The sequence below is a fragment of the Myripristis murdjan genome, chromosome 12 (assembly GCF_902150065.1).
Source record: "Myripristis murdjan chromosome 12, fMyrMur1.1, whole genome shotgun sequence".
Lineage (NCBI taxonomy): Eukaryota > Metazoa > Chordata > Actinopteri > Holocentriformes > Holocentridae > Myripristis > Myripristis murdjan.
In genome coordinates, this window is record NC_043991.1 from 18,371,514 (window position 1) to 18,389,752 (window position 18,239).

Sequence of the window (18,239 nt, forward strand, 5' to 3'; positions counted from 1 at the left end):
AATTATTTGAGATAGAAAATACACAATGAGTACAATCGTTTTCTTTCTGCAGAGGTTACACAACACCTCAAATGTTGAAGTTACCATAACTACGGAGTATATTATAGTCTAAAAAAAAAAAAGATAGCTAGATAGATAGATAAATAAATACTCAAGTTGCCCAACCCCAGATAGGCATTTTCCTCTGAGACATAAATAAACAAGTTTCAAGCTGCTTATTCGCACACATCCACACCACCATATTTCAAAAACACTGCAGATGGTCTAATCGGTGCGTTGATGCTCACACCACAGGGGAGCTTTATTTATTTAGCGCTCTCGATTTCTGTTAACATTTTATGCATAGGAAACCAAAAACACACGACTAGGAGTACCATGCCTTGTCATGGGCTATATTTCAGCTGACAAGGAGATAAAAGGTCTGTCTCATAGCCAGGAGCTAGACCAGCAGTGCTTCAAAACTGATGCATAAAAAAAAAAAAAAATTGAAATAACTGGTAAAGCAGTTTAAAAAACACATAATTGGGACAATTCTTGGTGTTTCTTGATTCTTTTCATACAGGTTAAAGGAATGAGAATGAATGTTGTGTCGAGCTCCACTGTGATGCCTTGGTCATCGAGGCATGTGGCAGAGGTGTGTCCTATGAGTCATTAGTTAGTTGGAAGGAGGCTCCGTCCTGATAGCACAGTGAGGTATGTCAACACACCTCCCTCCCTGCCGTGAGTGAGGGACATGCGTGCTTGAGAATGCTGTAACTGTGGACCGCAATAGATGATATGGGGGGAAGATAGGCTTCTCTGTAACTACTGTGATTGGTCTATCTGACAGACAGGGTGTCATCGGAGCCTCCATGGTTGGATTGCAATCTCCTATAGGCCAAGATGGCTCACCATGTTATCAGAGAACTGGGGTTGTGATTGTTATCTACAGTCTTTCTGTACAAAGAATTGCCAATGCACTGAGGTGACCTTGATCATGGTTTTTGTGGAAAAGTTCTTTTTTCAGCTGTCTGAAATGAACGACGTGTCCAGTCCAAGCTCTTTCACAGCTGAACTGGAAATTGTTGCTTCTCTTCTGTTTGTGAATTTACTGACTTTTCTTTCTCCATGTCATCTGAGGCAACACAACCGCTCATTCTGCAGTTTGCACATGCACAGGCTAGCTGCTTAACGAACACCTGACGTGTTATCATCTCCAGCTCTAGCAACACTAGAAGTGAGTTAATAGTAAGCATCAACTCACATCCAGTTAACATCAGGTTGGTTTCTCTGTTTTCATGTCAGTGTAGCAAAAAATTTTAACATTTTTAAACAAAAATGCCAAGTCTAAGTAGAATCATACTGGCACCATCTACTGGCCAGTCACTGCTAGTCTCTGACCCCTAAGGGATTGATCAGGTGCACTTAATAATCAATTTCCCCAGTCAATTTTTCATTCAAAAGGGTTTTACTTTCATCATTGAGTGTATCAGTAAACAAAATAATGGCATGAATCCACAAAGAGCTCCACATGGCTTGACAAATGTCTTTGTGGTATAAAAATTTTAGAAGGACATATGTGGCAAAAATTGAACAAAAATCTTTTAAATATAGACTTCTGTTGTATTTATCAGTCTGCTTCTGTGTACAGTAGAAGCTGCATTCAAATGTCCAAATGCTCAGTGTGACATGCTGAGGAAACACGCATACTTTCATACTGATGTCATGCATGGTTTATGAGTTGTGTAAGTCAAGCATCATCCACTCCTATTGTGTTTATACGTCAGCTGCTGTATACAGTAGAATGTAGAAACAGTAGAATGTAGAAACTCACACACATTTTCTTCAGCCTGCTAGCCAGTCATGCGCACCTGCCATCTCATCAAATGCCTTGATCCTGCAAATCCTTTTATATCCCCAATCTGAGCCTGAGAGAATATTAAGAGAAAGGACAAAAGTCTAAAGTCTAAAAATCTACAGCTTGAGAGAGACGGGGCAGCGAGAGAGATGAAAGTGACTCAGAGAGTGGGAGAGAGCAAGACAATGACAGAGAGCGGGATCTACACAGAAAGACAGATGGACAGAAAGACAGGAACCAAGAGGCCGGTGAAAAGAGACAGGGAGGTTAAAGAAATCTCTGCCACATGTGCAGCTGGACCCCATGATATGCCAGGTCTTTGTTTTTACAAATTCCAATTTATAGCAATGCTTACAGTTCAGTCAGTGCTTTGTTTTTTCAGCTAATTGCCCTTTTCTTTTTGTCTGATATTAAATACTGTGGTTGGTTTATGTGTCACACAGTGTTGTTAAACAATTAGACTCATACTAGTGGTGAACTGAATGCAATGACTGGGCAGAGGTAGTTAAGTAAGCAACTGTAACTTGTGTGATTTATAGATCAGTATTCCTACAGTAATGCAGTAACCCCCCAAAAAACCTCTTTTTCATTCACAGATGATTGCTCCCCCCCCCCCCCCCCCCCACCCACCCACACACACACACACACACACACACACACACACCCCTGCCCCCGCCCGCCTGTACGCCACCATGACAAAAACTCCATGCCACCCCTTTTCCGCTCCATTTAAAAATTTCTAGATCCGCCACTGCAGATGATGGCTTGTGTGTTCTGCCAACTGTCCCCCTTTTTTTAAGCATTCATCTTGAAGAAAAAAAAAATTATGAGACATTTTGTCCTAAAGCAAAATCTCTTGCCATTGCTGTGAGAAAAGGATCCCAAGGTTGAAAAAAGTTTCTGTTTTGTGCTTTCTCATTTACACAAGTAGGGAAGTTTAATGTAGAAACCAAAATTTGCAAGCCAACTTCACCTGCGTGATCCTTTCCTCAGGAGATAAAATTGACATTTTCACAAGTGCAGCAACACCTTACCCACCCACACTGACACACACTCGCTCACACTCACACACATACTCACACACACACACTGCCACCACCACCACCACCCCACCTTTCTCTTTCTCTCCATCCCTGCTTCCCCTTAACCCTTATACAGTACACACCTGGTGCTCTCACAAATATACACATAGTTTATGGACAGATACACACAACCTTCTCACTAATATACAAAACACACACACACACACACACACACACACACACACAGAGAAGGGTGGGAATTGATTACCATCTGTGTGGGTTTTCTCCTCTTAGTCTCCTCACACACTCCAAACAAATGCAGGTCACCCCTGTATCCTAAGCATCAATAAAAGTGTTGCTAACTTACTCTAATTGGCTGTATTTTTTAGTTTTGAAAAGTCTTTTTGTTGTAATTTCCTGGGTAGACAACATTTTACTCAGCCCGCAATTAAAATCAAAAACTAAAGGTTAAAATCGCCAGACAAAAAATACCACAAGAGTAATGAAGCATATTTATTTCAACTAGGAAAAATACTTAACCCATACTGTACTTTTTACTGCACTACATTTATCGAACAGCTGTAGTTTGTAGTTACTTTGCAGATTAAACTTTTACAGAGCCACAACATTAAAATATTTCCCACAGGTTACTGCATGCAATACATTAACGCCAGACCAGTCTTCACAGCCTTTTTTGGGGAAAAAAATCAAGTGGAGGTCAAGGAGTTGATCAATAGTCTGTCTAATAAATCTGATTCAAGGTAGAAAATGACTGTTTCTGCAAATTTATTACTGTAGCTGGACTTGAACCCACCAACACATTGACACTGAGTTCACCGGTAAGGTCAGTGGTTAACATGGGCTTTAGCTTAGATTGACATTTGCTCTACAATGTAAATTACACCCACTAACATCTCAACCACATGTTTTCACAGTAGGGAAACGCCCACTCAGCCTGGCAGGTATGTGTTGCTGCAGAAAATACAGCCCCTAAAATCCAATTTTATTACAGTTGTTGACTTTCAGGAACTCTCGGATTTTGGCGGCTGATAGAGATAGTACTCAGGTATAATACTAAATAAGAAAATCCCTGTTTTCAACTGGGTTTACCATCCCTTTAACAGAGAGTATGGCTGTAGATTCCAGATATGTTTCAGGGATTATTTCAATTGATTCATTTCAATAAAAGTTGCCCTTGAGTTTGAGTCGGTTTTATAGGAGGATATATAAAAAAAAGTTGCAACCAAATCTACTCTATTCCACTTTAGGATCCATCCGTCTGAAGTTTGGTTGCTATAACATCAAGCATTTTTAGGATCTATGCCTCACTTCCTCTGAGTAATAGTTGTAATCTAGGAAAACCTCTGTCTGAGGTTAATAGACTTTTCACTGGACCTTCTATTTTGAGGCCTGCTATAAAAACCTGGTGAGATGTGAAGCCTTACATCAGCCTGAGTACTGTAATATACTGTTATATTGCAGTGTCTGCTTGGAAAGCACCCTGAACTTGTCGTCTTACACAGTCCTTATTTGATTTCTGCTATTCTTTGTTTCTTTCTTCATTTGAGACATACAATCCCTTGCACATGTACTTGCCCCATAAACTGTGTGTTATCCATCATTATCTCTGAATTCTGACAGTTTATACTTAAACTTTTCATGAAAAAAAATCAGATTTTTTTTTAATTAACTATTAATTAAGAAGAGCAGCTTTCCCAATTAGAATTCTGATATAATTACCTTGTTATTTCAGTAAAACAGGGCAGGTTTTTTTTCCTAAAGTGAATGCGTATACACTTCCATAGTTTTATTTGGGTTATCGTAATCTGAATACTGTTTGCTTCCCTCTGATGTGGGTTTTACTTTGGTGACTGACCAAGAAATTACATTTCTCAGTGTTTGTCCCATTTGCCCACAGAGTTCACTGCATACCTCCATCTCTTCTTGGAATGCCACAGACGTGGCTGCATGTGTGTGGTCATGTGCAAGTGTGAACACACACGTGAAGCTCTTGCGGTCAGATTGATCGCTGTTGAACTCGCTGCGTGAGGCAGCTCTGCGCTCAGGTTGGAGTAAGGAGAAATGAGGAGGAGAAGGAGAGAGGGGGCCGACAGAGACAGAGTAGAGAGTAGTCATGTTGAAGTTGATGCTCGAGGAGAGTAAGGACATTAGCGTTTGGGGACATGTTTGAAGCAGCTAATTTCCTCTTGCTTGCTTCCTCTCAGTCTCATCTCTATCCATCTATTCTCTTCTCCCCATGGCTTTCAATATCCTCTGCCTGATAAAGTGAAGAGAAACCACCTGTGGCCCGTGTGCTCATAATCCACTGGCTCCCAGTCCTCCTTAAACCCCCTTTTCCCCCACCATCTCCTCCAATAATTTCTCATTTTGTCTATTTATCACGATTTTATTCTTCTCCTAATATTATTCATTGACATTTCCATCCTCTAGTTACCCTTCATTAAAGCTGCAATAGTCGAATACTCATTAATTGCCAACTATTAAATAAATCGCCAACTATTTTGATAATCGATTAATCGTTTTGATTCATTTTTAAGAATAAAATTTCCAAATTCTCTGATTCCAGCTTCTCAAATGTGAATATTTTCTGATTTCTTTAGTCCTCTATGGCAGAAAAGTAAAACTCTTTGGGCTGTTGGCCATTTTTGGTCGTTTTTACCCTATTCTGGGATTTTATGGATCAAACATCAAATCGACTGATCGAGAAAATGATGGACAGATTAATCGATCATGAAAGCAATCATGAGTCGCAGCTCTACTCTTCATCACACTCAAACAGCCACTTTATTTGGTGTTAATAACTTTCCTCTGCCTCATTCCAGAACCTTCACTAACCTCTCATTTGCGCTCTCCTCCCTTCATTTCTCTGTTTTCTGTTCGTCCTCCACCCCACACCTCTTTCTCTTCCTCCTGCTCACACTTTCATTGTACATGCCACGATCCTTTCTCATACCTGCCTGCCTTGTCACACCTCATGGTACATGGAAATGCAAAGGTATGCCATTCACATGAAGAAAACAGACTTTTTCTTTCAATTTCATACAGTAGTGATGGTATGTTTATGCTCCCCCTTTGTGCATGTCTTTCATGCTCTCTGTCTTCTCTCTCTCTCTTGCCTCCGACACACAAACACCACAGCATTAGGATTCCTGCAGTCTCTATTTTTTTTTTTTTTTTAAATAACCCTGCACACATACATGCAGAGTGACAGGTATGAATATCTGTTTTAAAAAGGAAAACATGTAATCTCTGTCACAGATGTGTGTGTGTGGGTGTGGGGAGGTGTGTGTATGGGGGGGCACTGGTCATAGCTGCATGATACACACAGTACACTGATGTAAGCACAACCTTATCCTATACTGCCTCCTTGTGGGAGATATTTGTCACTACTGATTATATAAAGCTCTCTGCTCATACAGAAGTTGGGTTTCTCTGAGTAATAATCCTTGTCTAATTGCCCCGTGTTTTCAGCTGATGAATAAGACTAAGTGATTCTTTCCAAAATTTGTCCTCCGGGGATGTGATTGAATGTTGCACGTTCATTCCACAAACCTTTTTCTACCTCCACATCATTTCATTATATGGTTACAAAGGATGTTCAAACTGTTCAAACATTATCTACAGTTTTTACAATGAATTGTTTTGTTCAAATAATATGTTAAACAAGAATCCCTATGCGACCACGCTCTGTGAAAAAGGACTTTGTGGCTCGTATTTTTATTCATCTTTAGTGTTTTGAACAGCACTTTGCATACAGTGATATGCGCTGTAGGAAAGGTGAAATTTAATTTAGAGTGCTCTTTGCTTCAACAAAAAAAAGTCTCATTAGGGTGATTCCAGCGATATAACATACCCATAATCACTGTAATGAATGCCATCTTGTGTAGTTTATGCTAGAACATTCCTCTTATAATAATATCCATTTTTCTCAGCAAAAATAAGTCTTCCATCATATAAAACTGCAGCTAATTTGCCTCCAAAATTGGCTGGCCTACAGTAAAGGATTCTTGTAACCTTTTCTTTTTGATGGATGCACCAAAAAATGACTTCCTTGGTGAAAGACATGGATTATTTCCCTTTACTAATCATAAACAAATGTCGGACTTGGTATTTTAGAACGGACTTTTTTTTTTTTTTGCAGAGCCATTCCTAAAAATGCAGATGTTGAGGATTGTGCAGATGTACTCTTGGCCTAAGAATTTTATGTCCGGGTTCGCCAAAGTTTCTCATGCCAAGATATACTCATTAAACCGCTGAACCCTCAGTTAATGAGAATTTAACCAAAGGCGCCCCATCTGAGCAAATGTTTATGTGAGGTATGACTTGGCACAGCATTATTAGCCTGCCCTGTGTACTGTGTGACGCGTTCATTTGGCTGGCACCGAATAAAACGGCCAGTACGGTCAGTTGCTATGGCAACAAGGACAACACTTTTTCAGAGACCATGACATCAGTCTTGCTCATGCTGGTGTGATGATGCACAAACCTGCTGTCAGGGGCTCACAAGTAAATATAAAAAACAGAGCCATTCAACAATTCACCTCAGTAAAAGGTGCCTGGATCATGTGGCAGAAATGATGGCAGGGCGTCCTGTTTCCCTAAAGGTCCTTAAGTCATGTTAAATTTCCACAAACATCTCATGTAAATTACAATTAACATCAGTGGATTCAAATGCAGCATTTCAAATACAGTCTCTGATGCTTGAACAGATGTTACCTCCAACATCTTTGGAGGAACTAAGTCATACAGCTTTGTTTTTAAATTGACCATAATGCATTTTGCATATTGCCAGTTGGTTTTATTCTTATCAAATGGCTCTTGTGCGCAGGCATCAACCAGTTGCTGTACCTAATTCCCCTGATCCTGATGAGTTTTTCTTTTTTTCTTCTTCTTCTTTTTTTTTTTTTTTTTTTTTGAAAGCAACAGGGGTTATAGATTTTTTTCTAAACCTGTAGTTGATACAATAAAAACAATCGAGTTAAAGATATGAATTTCATCACTGATGTCATGTATCTCTTTTTGGCACCTGGTTTGGAGTAACTTTAATTTTGCTCTCCCCTTACACCCGTGTACTGAGGAATGACAACAAAGAAACTTGGATTTTGACTCTTGTTTACACCTTGGAGAGCAAAGCAAAGAGACTATTCATCTGTTATATTTATTTATTCACATTCCATTGCATCATTGCACATTCAAAGGTAACAGGAGTAGATATGGACTGACAGCTAGCAGCGCTGCAATTAATTTTTTGCAGGGAGAATTCCTGTGCATCGTTGGGCAGACAGCAGCAGAGGACAGTGAAACAGCTGAAAGAGGAAGTTGGATTCTCTTCTTCTTGCTCTTTTTGACCTCTGAAAAGTAGAAGAGCAAAGATGAAAGTCAGAGCCTGAACTCTTGTTGATGGAGGCAGCTGCCAGCTGCAGTGTGAACCGGCCTGATGACTCAGACACAAGTCAGGGTGAGCGGTTCCTACCTGATGTGGGGTTAGAGGACTGTTCTGGCTATTCGTCAGTGTCGGCCAGGCAGGTGGTCGCTCTCCTTGCGTGTTTTGAGTGCGCTGTGTGACTGAGCGGGTCTGACCTGTGCAAGCATGAGTGAGTGAGTCTGTCCACCCTCCCCAGGTGGGTCCCTCCGCCCTCTGGTCCTCACGCTCTGTCTGCTTGTTTTTTGTATTCTTTTGTAATGTATGCATGCATGATTTAGAGATGATTGAAATGGGTGGAGTAGAGGGGTGGGTGGGTATAAAGATATTAGTATAAAGATTATTAGGTGGTTACATCTCCAATTACATTTCAGGTATATATAAATATATATGTGAATATAAGCTGATAAAACTGAATGATTTTTTTTTATGTTTTTGTGGAAGTGTTTTAACTGTGTTTTAACTGTTCTGTGATTAAAGGCTCTGAAATTGGAACTTAACTTCTGGATTCATTGATTCATGCAGAAAAAAAAAATCACTGACCCTACATGTCACCCAAGGTGAGGTGAGACTTTCACCCAGTCTGCCAGTAATGTTTTTCTTTCCATTTAGCCACTAAATTACAATTAGAAATAATTTCAACAGCAGACAGAGTGCAGTTTTAAAGCTGATGGACATTTCAATGTTTTTGTTCCGTTTTCCTCTTTACTGGCTGAAGTACATCATCTGAGGGTGAGTGATTTTTGAGCCGCATCAAACATCTGTTTGTATTAAAGTCAGTATTTTCTACTCTGATATGATACAATAGTGATTCAAGCTGTAGCCATTAAAGCTTTTAACTCAAAATATATCAAATAAATATCTATGGACTACCTTTCCTATGACTGATCAATTTACCTCAAGAAAACATATAATCAGAGTTGCAGTGATACTTGATGAGGTCAGTACACTATTTAACAGGCAGGTAGATTACTGAGGAGAAAGCGTGTATACTCTCCTATAAGCTATATTTCAATGACTATTTAGCTAGATAGGTGGGCATACTGTAAACTGCCCAAAAAAAGAGGGATATACACTGCATATCTGTGTATACCCTCCATTACACCACTGCATGTCATGTATTTTTAAGACTGATATCCAGACTGCTGGTCCCATATTACAATATGTCAGTATATCTATAGTCTCATGTGCCTCTTTGAGACAAAACTCAAGTATCAAAGCGTAAAATGATATTATTCATGAGTGTCTATCCTGTGCTCGGCTGACAAGGCTAAAACAGGTTGAGCGCCTGACTGTGCAAACTTAAGTTTCCACTTCTTACATTTCAGTGAGTATACCATTTACATCCACACTGTTGTAAATACATAGTCAAAGTAACTGATGGTATGGTAATCTGTATAACTTTTATTGAAAAGAGTATGTTTGGTATTTTTTTTACAATACAGCATGACACAAAGGAGAAAAAAACTTACTCTACAGACGTTGTATATATAAGTATGAATATGCAATGGCTATGAGCACATCATAGTCTATGACAACACTCTTGATTATTGTTAAGGCTGCACAATGGAGTATTGAAAAAAACAATACAGTGATTTGCAAATGTTGAAATTTCAGACTTCACTTGACATCTGAGAAAATAAAATGACACTGATGTAAACCAACATTAGCCAGGAGCAGAAGACATTTCTTTATATTCCAACTGGGGCGGCAAGGCTGGGTCACCACCAGCAGTTACGTCTCACCTTCAGTTTCCTAAGAACCCATTTTTATCTTATATCATTCAAATCAGTCACATAGTCAATTTTTAAATCACCTTATTGACACATCAAAGGTTTACATTTTCTCCCTAAAAGTCACACAGTGGCATTAAGCACCCTAACAGTTTGTCTTTGGAGTTTTCTTTTATAAATCTATTGTTGATTCATAACACATATACAATGGTAATATAAGAGAGAAAGCACCTTGTAGGAATTTTTACAGTATTTCCATAATGATTTTTTCTAATCTACCTTTATGACAAACATGATCTACAAGCATATATAAAGAGCCACTATCATGTATTTACTATTCAGCAATAGGATTACAAAAAAAAGTTATCCGCCTACTATAGGACAAAAAGGTAAGGCATCAGGTGTGCAAGGTACTTCATACACACTGAACAGTTACATGGGGGACGGCAGTACAAAAGCACATTCTACATGAGATAGTGTACATTTTGCTCCTGAGAAAGCACAGAATATGAGATGACGGTTCATGAATATAATAACCTCTCTTTTACAAATAGAGATTATGAAAGTCAACCAAAGTGTGAACATTTTGCTGGGGTGTGGCAAAATGGATTCAAAATCATGCTGTAGCTCTACTGCCCAACCTTTACACTTTATATTAGCAAAGGCCTCAGTTAACGTTTTGCGCTGAATTGTTGGTATATCTGGAAATTAAAACTATAATGAAATCAAAGCCAAACAGTGGCCTAAAAACTGAGGTACAAACCAAATCATAAACACGGTGAACTGTTACACGCCTAGTTTAGGGTTTGAATTTGTATAAAGGGAAGGGTTAAGGATTGACATGTAGTTGAGAAGGTTGGGGTTAGCGGTTAGAGAATGAATGTAGTCCACAGTAGGGTTGTCAAAAATATCGATACTCCGAAAAGTATCGATACTAAAAGGCCGTATCCGGATACGATATTAATTTGCCAAAGTATCGATACTACAGTGCACGAGCGCGTCACGCGCACTCGACAGGCAGCGCCGCAGGCCAAACAGCGCCCGGTAGGCAGAGCTCCAGCGACTCGGCCAGTGTTGCCAACTTGGCGACTTTCTCGCTAAATCTGGCGACTTTCCAACTCCCCATGGCGACTTTTTTTGTCAAAAGCGACTAGTGACAAATCTAGCGAATTTTCCTGGTGTTATTGGAGACTTTTCTGGTATTTTAGAGACTGACATGAAAGCACGTATCGTTCAAAGTACTCACAGGTGGTCACAGCCACGAGCCGCGCACGGGAGTCGCAGGCAGCTGCAGTCAGGAGAGGAGCAGAGAGGAGACCCTCACCACTCCGCGTCCAGGCAGCAAATGAATCGCGTATGCGCAAAGCCGCCATTGACACAATTCCAGAAAATGTCAATCATATAAAACAATACTATGGTAATAAAAATAATGCTTAGTAGTTTGTAGTAAATTTGCAGTTCTAAAACATATGTCATTGTTATTTTTGCACTATAAGTTAAAATGTTGTAAAATTATTATGTTATATTATGTTAGATTTTTGCAATTTGTACAGAGTGAAAACAAAATGTGATTTCATTTTTTATTTTTTTGATTGAAAAGGCTATTTTTGAGTTTTAATTTTAATAAAAACATTTTTTTATCCCTTTAAAATTTTTGTTATTTTTTGATTTCCGCAGTATCGAAAATGGTATCGAGTATCGAATATTTTCCAGGGTATCGATATCGAGTTTGAAATTTTAGTATCGTGACAACCCTAGTCCACAGATAGTCATTACAAGCTAAGCAATACAAACCTGTACGTCTGTAAGGGATGTTCTCAAGTCTTCTTTTAGAGCTTGTCATCATTCCTAAATGCAGTTTGCCCAATGTCAGTGTGGTTGTGATGTAGAAACAAGATTGCATCCAAACTCTCTGGTGGAATGTTGGCCCTCTTCCTGTAAGAGGCCCCTCCTTCCTCCTGGACAAAGTCCTGTGCAGCACTACCTGCCACTGCCGGGGCAGCCAGGTAGGCCCGCGCTACCATGGCTAGCAGGGGGAACTGCACAGCCTTGGTCCTCCACCACTGCAGGGGCTCCACTCCCAAGGAGGCCCCCTTGTCGACTCTGAAGACAGACATCTCCATGTCCACCGACTCCTCCACAGAGCTCTGCCTGCTCTGTGGAGCCGAGCAGAACAGGTCCCCCAGTAGGAACTCCATACCAGAGAGTCCTGCTGGAGAGCCTGGACTTCCCAATTCACTCTCATCTGCCTCCTCTGCATCACTCTCCTCATCTTTCACATTTACAAGTTCTCTGAAGTTGATGGGAGGGATGTCTTTGAGCCGTTTGCTCCTGCGCAAGAAGTCACTCTCTGACTCTGGTGACAGTGGGGAGGGACTTCTCTTTCCGTGGCTTTGCCTCTTAATTTGGCTGCACCTCTTGTCTTCCTTCACGATCTTGACTGCCTCCTTCTTCAGCCACTCAAAAGTGGCTATCTGCTCCTTGAAAATGATCAAACCAACCGCAGTTTTAGTTTGCACAATTCTTGAGGGTGATTATATCATTTTCCTTGCTTGAGGCACTATCAAATCTAATCTGGCAGAGGGGACAAAGACACAGACTTACATGAGGGGATTTCTTAACAATGGTCTAGACACATTAAGGGCTCTTTTTCCATTAAGATGCACTGCACAAATTGCAGTGGACCACTGGTGCAGTGAAACTTTTGGTGAGGCACAGGAGTGGGTATGATCTTACCAATCTGGAAGCACACTGGAATTTTTGTGCCCACCAATGCCCTCCTGTTCAGACCAGGTCAATGGTGTGGCACAACTAGGTTGTGTGTCATTTTTGTCATTTCAGTTGGTGGGGGCACTTCCAACTACACATCTCTGAGATCACAAAAACGTCTCTCTGTGTTATGCTTGTCTGTTTCGCTGGTAATTGATATAAATTTCTTGAGATAGAAAAAAAAATATTTCAATCCATTGTTTATGCATTTCTATCACATCTCACATGTGTCAGTGGTTATATTATCATATTAACAAACAGCTAAACGTCATGGAGCAGACAGAGTGATGATGTTGTATTTTTATTCTCACCAACAACTCAAAGATTAGTTATCCACACTGTTTTAAGGGTCTACAAATAAAATATGCAAAGTGTCCCTAAGGTAAAGGCAACAGGCCTTGCATTTGGGATACAATCAGGGAATAAAGGACAGTCTTACCATTGAAACAATGGCAATAATAAATGTTTTTCATATATTAGACTTAACAAGGTTGTGGTGACAAACAAACTTAGGTCTGTGACATACCTTCATTTCCATAAATCCAAGCCCATGGAACTGGGGGTCAAGGGAGCATGCCACACACAGAGCCCTGTTAACAACAGGGTTGTCATAGCAACTTGCTAAGTTCTGCCTCATCATCCTCTTCACCTCCTTCAATATGGCTGATGAATCTCCTGAGCTGGGTTTAAGGTGACGGGAGAGGAGACCAGTGAGGATGGGCTTGACCAGGGAGAGTCGGGGGAAGGCCTCCTTGGTGAGAGTTCGACAAGCCACATCCAAAGGTTTGAGGACCAAGCAGAGATCCACGATAACCTTCCAGTCAGAAAGCTGGGGAGCCGTAGTGCCAGCTGGTGATGTGTTGGTGGTGGTGTTTGTGTAAGAGCTGACTGCTGATCTGGACTCTGAAGCAGTAGGATTGCTGGTGTCCTCTAAGTTCTCTGTTTTTACCTCCCTTACAATATCACAGACCAGGTTTTGATGTTTTACGAGGGTGATTAACAAATTGTAAAGCTTATTCCAGCTTGGCCGGCTGTGAGCCCATGACTTCAGCTGAGCCTGTTCTTGTTTTGGAATAGTTTGCAACAGGCTCTGCATGTGGTATTGAGATCTGTTTGGAGTGAACATGTTTGAGAGAACACCCTGAAATAGACTGAGGGTCTTGGAGATGACAGGGTGTAACATCACTTCCTCAATGCAGCCCTGCACAGCACTTAAGAAACACGGGATGGATGGGAGCCCTTCACTAGAATAATGAGCGTGTTCTAGACCATGCAGCTCGTCAGAAGACACAGAGTTCTCCCTCTCCAGAAATGTTGTTGAGTTGGGGTGGGGGCCACTGCCTGCGGTCTCCTCACTTTTCTCACTCCCCATTACCTCCAACCTCATCTTTTCCCTTCCCTCCCCTCCCAGCACGACCAGATTGGATTGGAAGATTCCCCACTCCTGAGCCATAATTTTCACTTGGGCCTCCACTGCTCCCAAACCATGGTCTCCTGCTCCAGTCTCGGCCACTCTTTGAGTCGTCAGGGCCAAGTTATGAAAAGTAAAGCTAGTGTCTATGTAATGTGCCCAGAGCGTGACGTACCTCTCAGCGCCACCTTGCCATTTGTGGAACCAAATGTCTACACTCAAAGTCACAAAGTGAGGAACTTCCCTCCAAGAGCTGTGGGGACGACCACGTCTCCTAGGCTCAAACTCGATAGGAGCAGTGTAGTCAGAAATGTCCTCATCTTCCTCACTCCCTGCTTTCCTCCGCAACAACTGAGCCAACCTCTTTTTGCCTTTGGTGTGGTTTTCTTTCAGGAGGCTCTCCAGCAGGGATGCTGAGGGCGGCTCCTCGTAGGATGGCAGCAGGGTGTGGAGCAGCTGTTTGAAGCCCTCCCCTTCCACTAAAGCGGGGGGATGAAGGTCTGTGATGATGAAGCTGGCAATGGCGTCAGTCACTTGAGTAGTCATGCCATGTGGGAGTATGCCAACCAGACCATCGGTGAGGACCGGTGCCTGTGGTCTCTGACCTGTCCACAAACAGGACAAATTCTAAGTTAGCAGTGTGACAAGACATTTTCTCCAAAGCTAGTTCAGGCTGTAATCTGCATTACATGATCACATGTCCTGTACATTGTATCCACTGTCAGGAGATACAGCGTATAGAATAACATTACTGTCTGGTGAAACTGAAAGCAAGGCTGTTTTTGTTTCTGAAACATTGCCATTATGAAGATATGGACAGCAGGGTTTTTACTTTGAAGCAGATGAAATGTCAAAGTAAAACCTTAGAAAAAATAAAAATAAACAGACAGATAAGGGACCGATTTAAGTTTACTACAGTGTTGACAATGACATAAATGCAGTCCAGAAAATGTTTGAAGAATTGATTTATAATCACATTATATAAAATATCAAATTCACTAGCTGAATCTCTCCAGTCATGTCACCCCAAAGCCTTGCAGTTCTACTACCAACTGCATTATAAACCACTGATTTTAAGATTGGATTACAAAGGCTAATAGACCCTGCAGTCTGGCTCCTTACTGCCCTCAAGTGGTACATGGATGGCAAGATGATATTTTACATGAATCACAGTGGCACAAGACTGATGTAAAGAGCACTGCTGTAATATCTTAATATTTCTTGTCACATGATTACAAAAACATGTGGCACAGCCTCCTCTTCATGGTTTATTTCAACAGGTCATAAAATCTTCAAATAATGTGGGTGGTAGAAAAACAAAAACACAACAAAAAAAGAGATTGTTCCTGTCATACAACTTGACTTTCTGCATCAGAAATCTGTCAGAAACACATTTTCCTTAAAAACAAAAACATAATGATAATAATAATAAGAATAAGTGTGCTGGGCAATGATTAAAATTTTTAATCGTGATTAATCGAATGATCTGTCTATGATAATCGCAATTAATCACATTTTTTAAAAATCACATTTTTATCCTTAAAATTTAATAATAAATTCAGAGGTAGTGTGTTGAACATTTTTATTCTAAAAGAAATCAAATATCCAAAATGCAATAACACTTTGAACAAATAGGATGCTCTGTAGCAGCAATGAACTTTCCCCTTACATGGTAGCAGTCAACAAAATATTTCTTAGAAATCTTAACTCAAAATATATTATTTATACTTCTCTCACATGTTGCATCCAGCGTAGTCTGCCGAAACTTCCCGCCACTGTTTCGGGAGGGTTCTTTGTCGACAACAGCGGTGTGCCGAGCGTTTAAGTGGTACTTTAAACTCGAAGTACTTCGATGATAAGAAAACTCAGCTTCGCAGTGCTTACAGATAACTTTGGCTTTATCAACTCCACCGTCTGGCAGAGATTTATAATGAAAATGTCCATTTAAGATCCGTGTACGCGAACCGTCCTCCATTTTCTGTCCCCGCAATTCTTTCTTTTCCGGTTCATGTGCGCCAAAACAAATGCTCTGATTGGTTGAGACGCGTTTAAGCCAATCATATGCCAGTATTGCCCCCCTCCCCAACTTCCCTCCCCTCCCCAATTGCGCTGGCCTTTCTCAGCAAGAGTAACAGAGACCCGCCCCAAAAAATCAAACGTGTAAATTGAATTAAAATAATAGTCGGCTTTAATTGATTAATGCGTTACCGTGATAATAACGCGTTAACTTTCCCAGCCCTAGTTTATTTATTCAACTTTAAAAACTTCAAAGCCTTGAAAAGTAATAAACAAATCAGACATGTAGCCTGAAGTAGTCTACTAAAATACTGTAGGGTATATGCCCACATCAGCATAAGCACTGACATCTTCTGGTAAATACACAACCATATAGGAAATCAAGTTGATCAAATAATGATGTCCCTTACCGCTATCGACCTCGGGAGCTGTGACAGGTATGGAAAACGGTGGCACTGCTGTTTGGTTCCAGTCCGTCCTCATGTTTATTCCATGTTGATAACCTCCTGCATGTTGCCGCACATCAGCCAGTCCACCATGAGCCACAGAAAACACTCGCCGACACGTTTTGCAATTTGCCTTGTACTTGTTGCCACTGACGTTTTCAAGCCACGGGTTCGCCTCTTCCCATTCACGTCTGTACTTCTGCAAACGTTTTTGCTTTTTGGGACGTGGTGGAGTGTCGGGTGTATCAGACATCTTTAAAACACGCGGGTGTCCTCGTGCGTGCAGTGCGCAGCGTCGCTGTGTGTAACTAGGCAACCTGTGGCAGGAGCGGGCAGGCAGGCAGACAGTCACAGGTGATTCTCAGTTCGCGTTCTTGTCTGTGCTTGTGTTCTTGCAGACTTGTGAAACGTCATTAGTCGCGACCCAAGTAGTATTCCAATTCAAAGTTCGCATTTAACCAAGATAGGTCCAAATTCCCGGATTGTTCCGCCCCTTTTAGCGAGGACGCATCGGTTGGCGACTTGTGTGGACTTGCCCTGCGTTCCAATACCCATACTACCATACTATTTAGTAGGGAAAAAAAGAATTAGTATGTCCCAATACATACTAAACTACATACTTTTTAAGGGCAGCTGCAGTACATACTAAAAGTAAAAAGTATAAGTATGCGATTTGGAACGCAGGGTTGGAACAGCCAGGTATCCCGACATGCATGTCGCACCAACCAGCTGCGATGGCGGCAACACCGGAGGAGAGAGCTCATAACTGTAAAATTCATAAATTAGCCCATGAAAACGAGAACGAGGCAGAGTTGTAGTAATGATCAGAATATCAATAGAACTTCTCTGAGCTGCAGGCTGTAATTTTATTTAAATTAAATTAGCTAAATTAAATGGAATATTTATGAAAACAGAGGAGTCAGAGTAGTGTTTATATCATTTTTCTTTTTTATTATAAGGTTGTATTATACGGTTGGTGTACAGATGTCACAGTGTTGAAGAAGTCGTGCAGCCCTCATCTGGAGACTTTTTTCATAAACTGTAAGCCTTTTTACGCACCGCAGGAGTTTGTTCTGGTCAGTTTTTACATCCCACCTCAGGCATGCATAATGGAGGCATTACAGCACCTCGTTGACCAGATCTCAGACATGGAGGAAAAGCATCCAGACTCCCTTCTCATCATTCTTGGGGACTTTAACAGAGCAAACCTCACGCACGAACTACCAATACACAAGGAACACATTAAATGTCCCACCAGGGACAGGAACACTTTGGATCATTGTTACACAGTTATAAAGGAAGCTTATCACTCTGTTCCCTGTGCAGCTTTGGGACTCTCTGATCACTGTCTGATTCATCTCATACCATCCTACAGGCAGAAACTAAAATCTGCTAAGCCTGTAGTGAGGACCGTGAAGAAATGGACAGAGGAGTCAAAGCTGGAGCTACAGGCCTGCTTTGACTGCACTGATTGGAGTGTTTTCGAAGCTGCAACCACAGATCTCAACGAATTGTCTGACCCTGTGACATCATACATCAGCTTTTGTGAGGACGTGTTTGCA

The 18,239-nt window shown here is 41.0% G+C and overlaps 1 protein-coding gene across 2 annotated transcripts; it reads right to left on the reverse strand.

Moving 5' to 3' along the window:
* Positions 1-8,393: 8,393 nt before the first annotated feature.
* LOC115369001 (uncharacterized) lies at positions 8,394-14,177 on the reverse strand. Of its 2 annotated transcripts, XM_030065494.1 has the most exons (3): positions 13,331-14,177; positions 11,830-12,515; positions 8,394-8,460 (listed from the first exon to the last, which is right to left on the reverse strand). In XM_030065494.1, the coding sequence occupies exons 1-2, from the start codon at positions 14,174-14,176 to the stop codon at positions 11,865-11,867; spliced, it is 1,497 nt and encodes a 498-aa protein (XP_029921354.1). In that variant the 5' UTR covers position 14,177; the 3' UTR covers positions 8,394-8,460; positions 11,830-11,864. The 2 variants fall into 2 exon arrangements, with proteins under 2 accessions (XP_029921354.1, XP_029921353.1); XM_030065493.1 differs by lacking the exon at positions 8,394-8,460 and having other exon boundaries at positions 11,645-12,515.
* Positions 14,178-18,239: the final 4,062 nt, after the last annotated feature.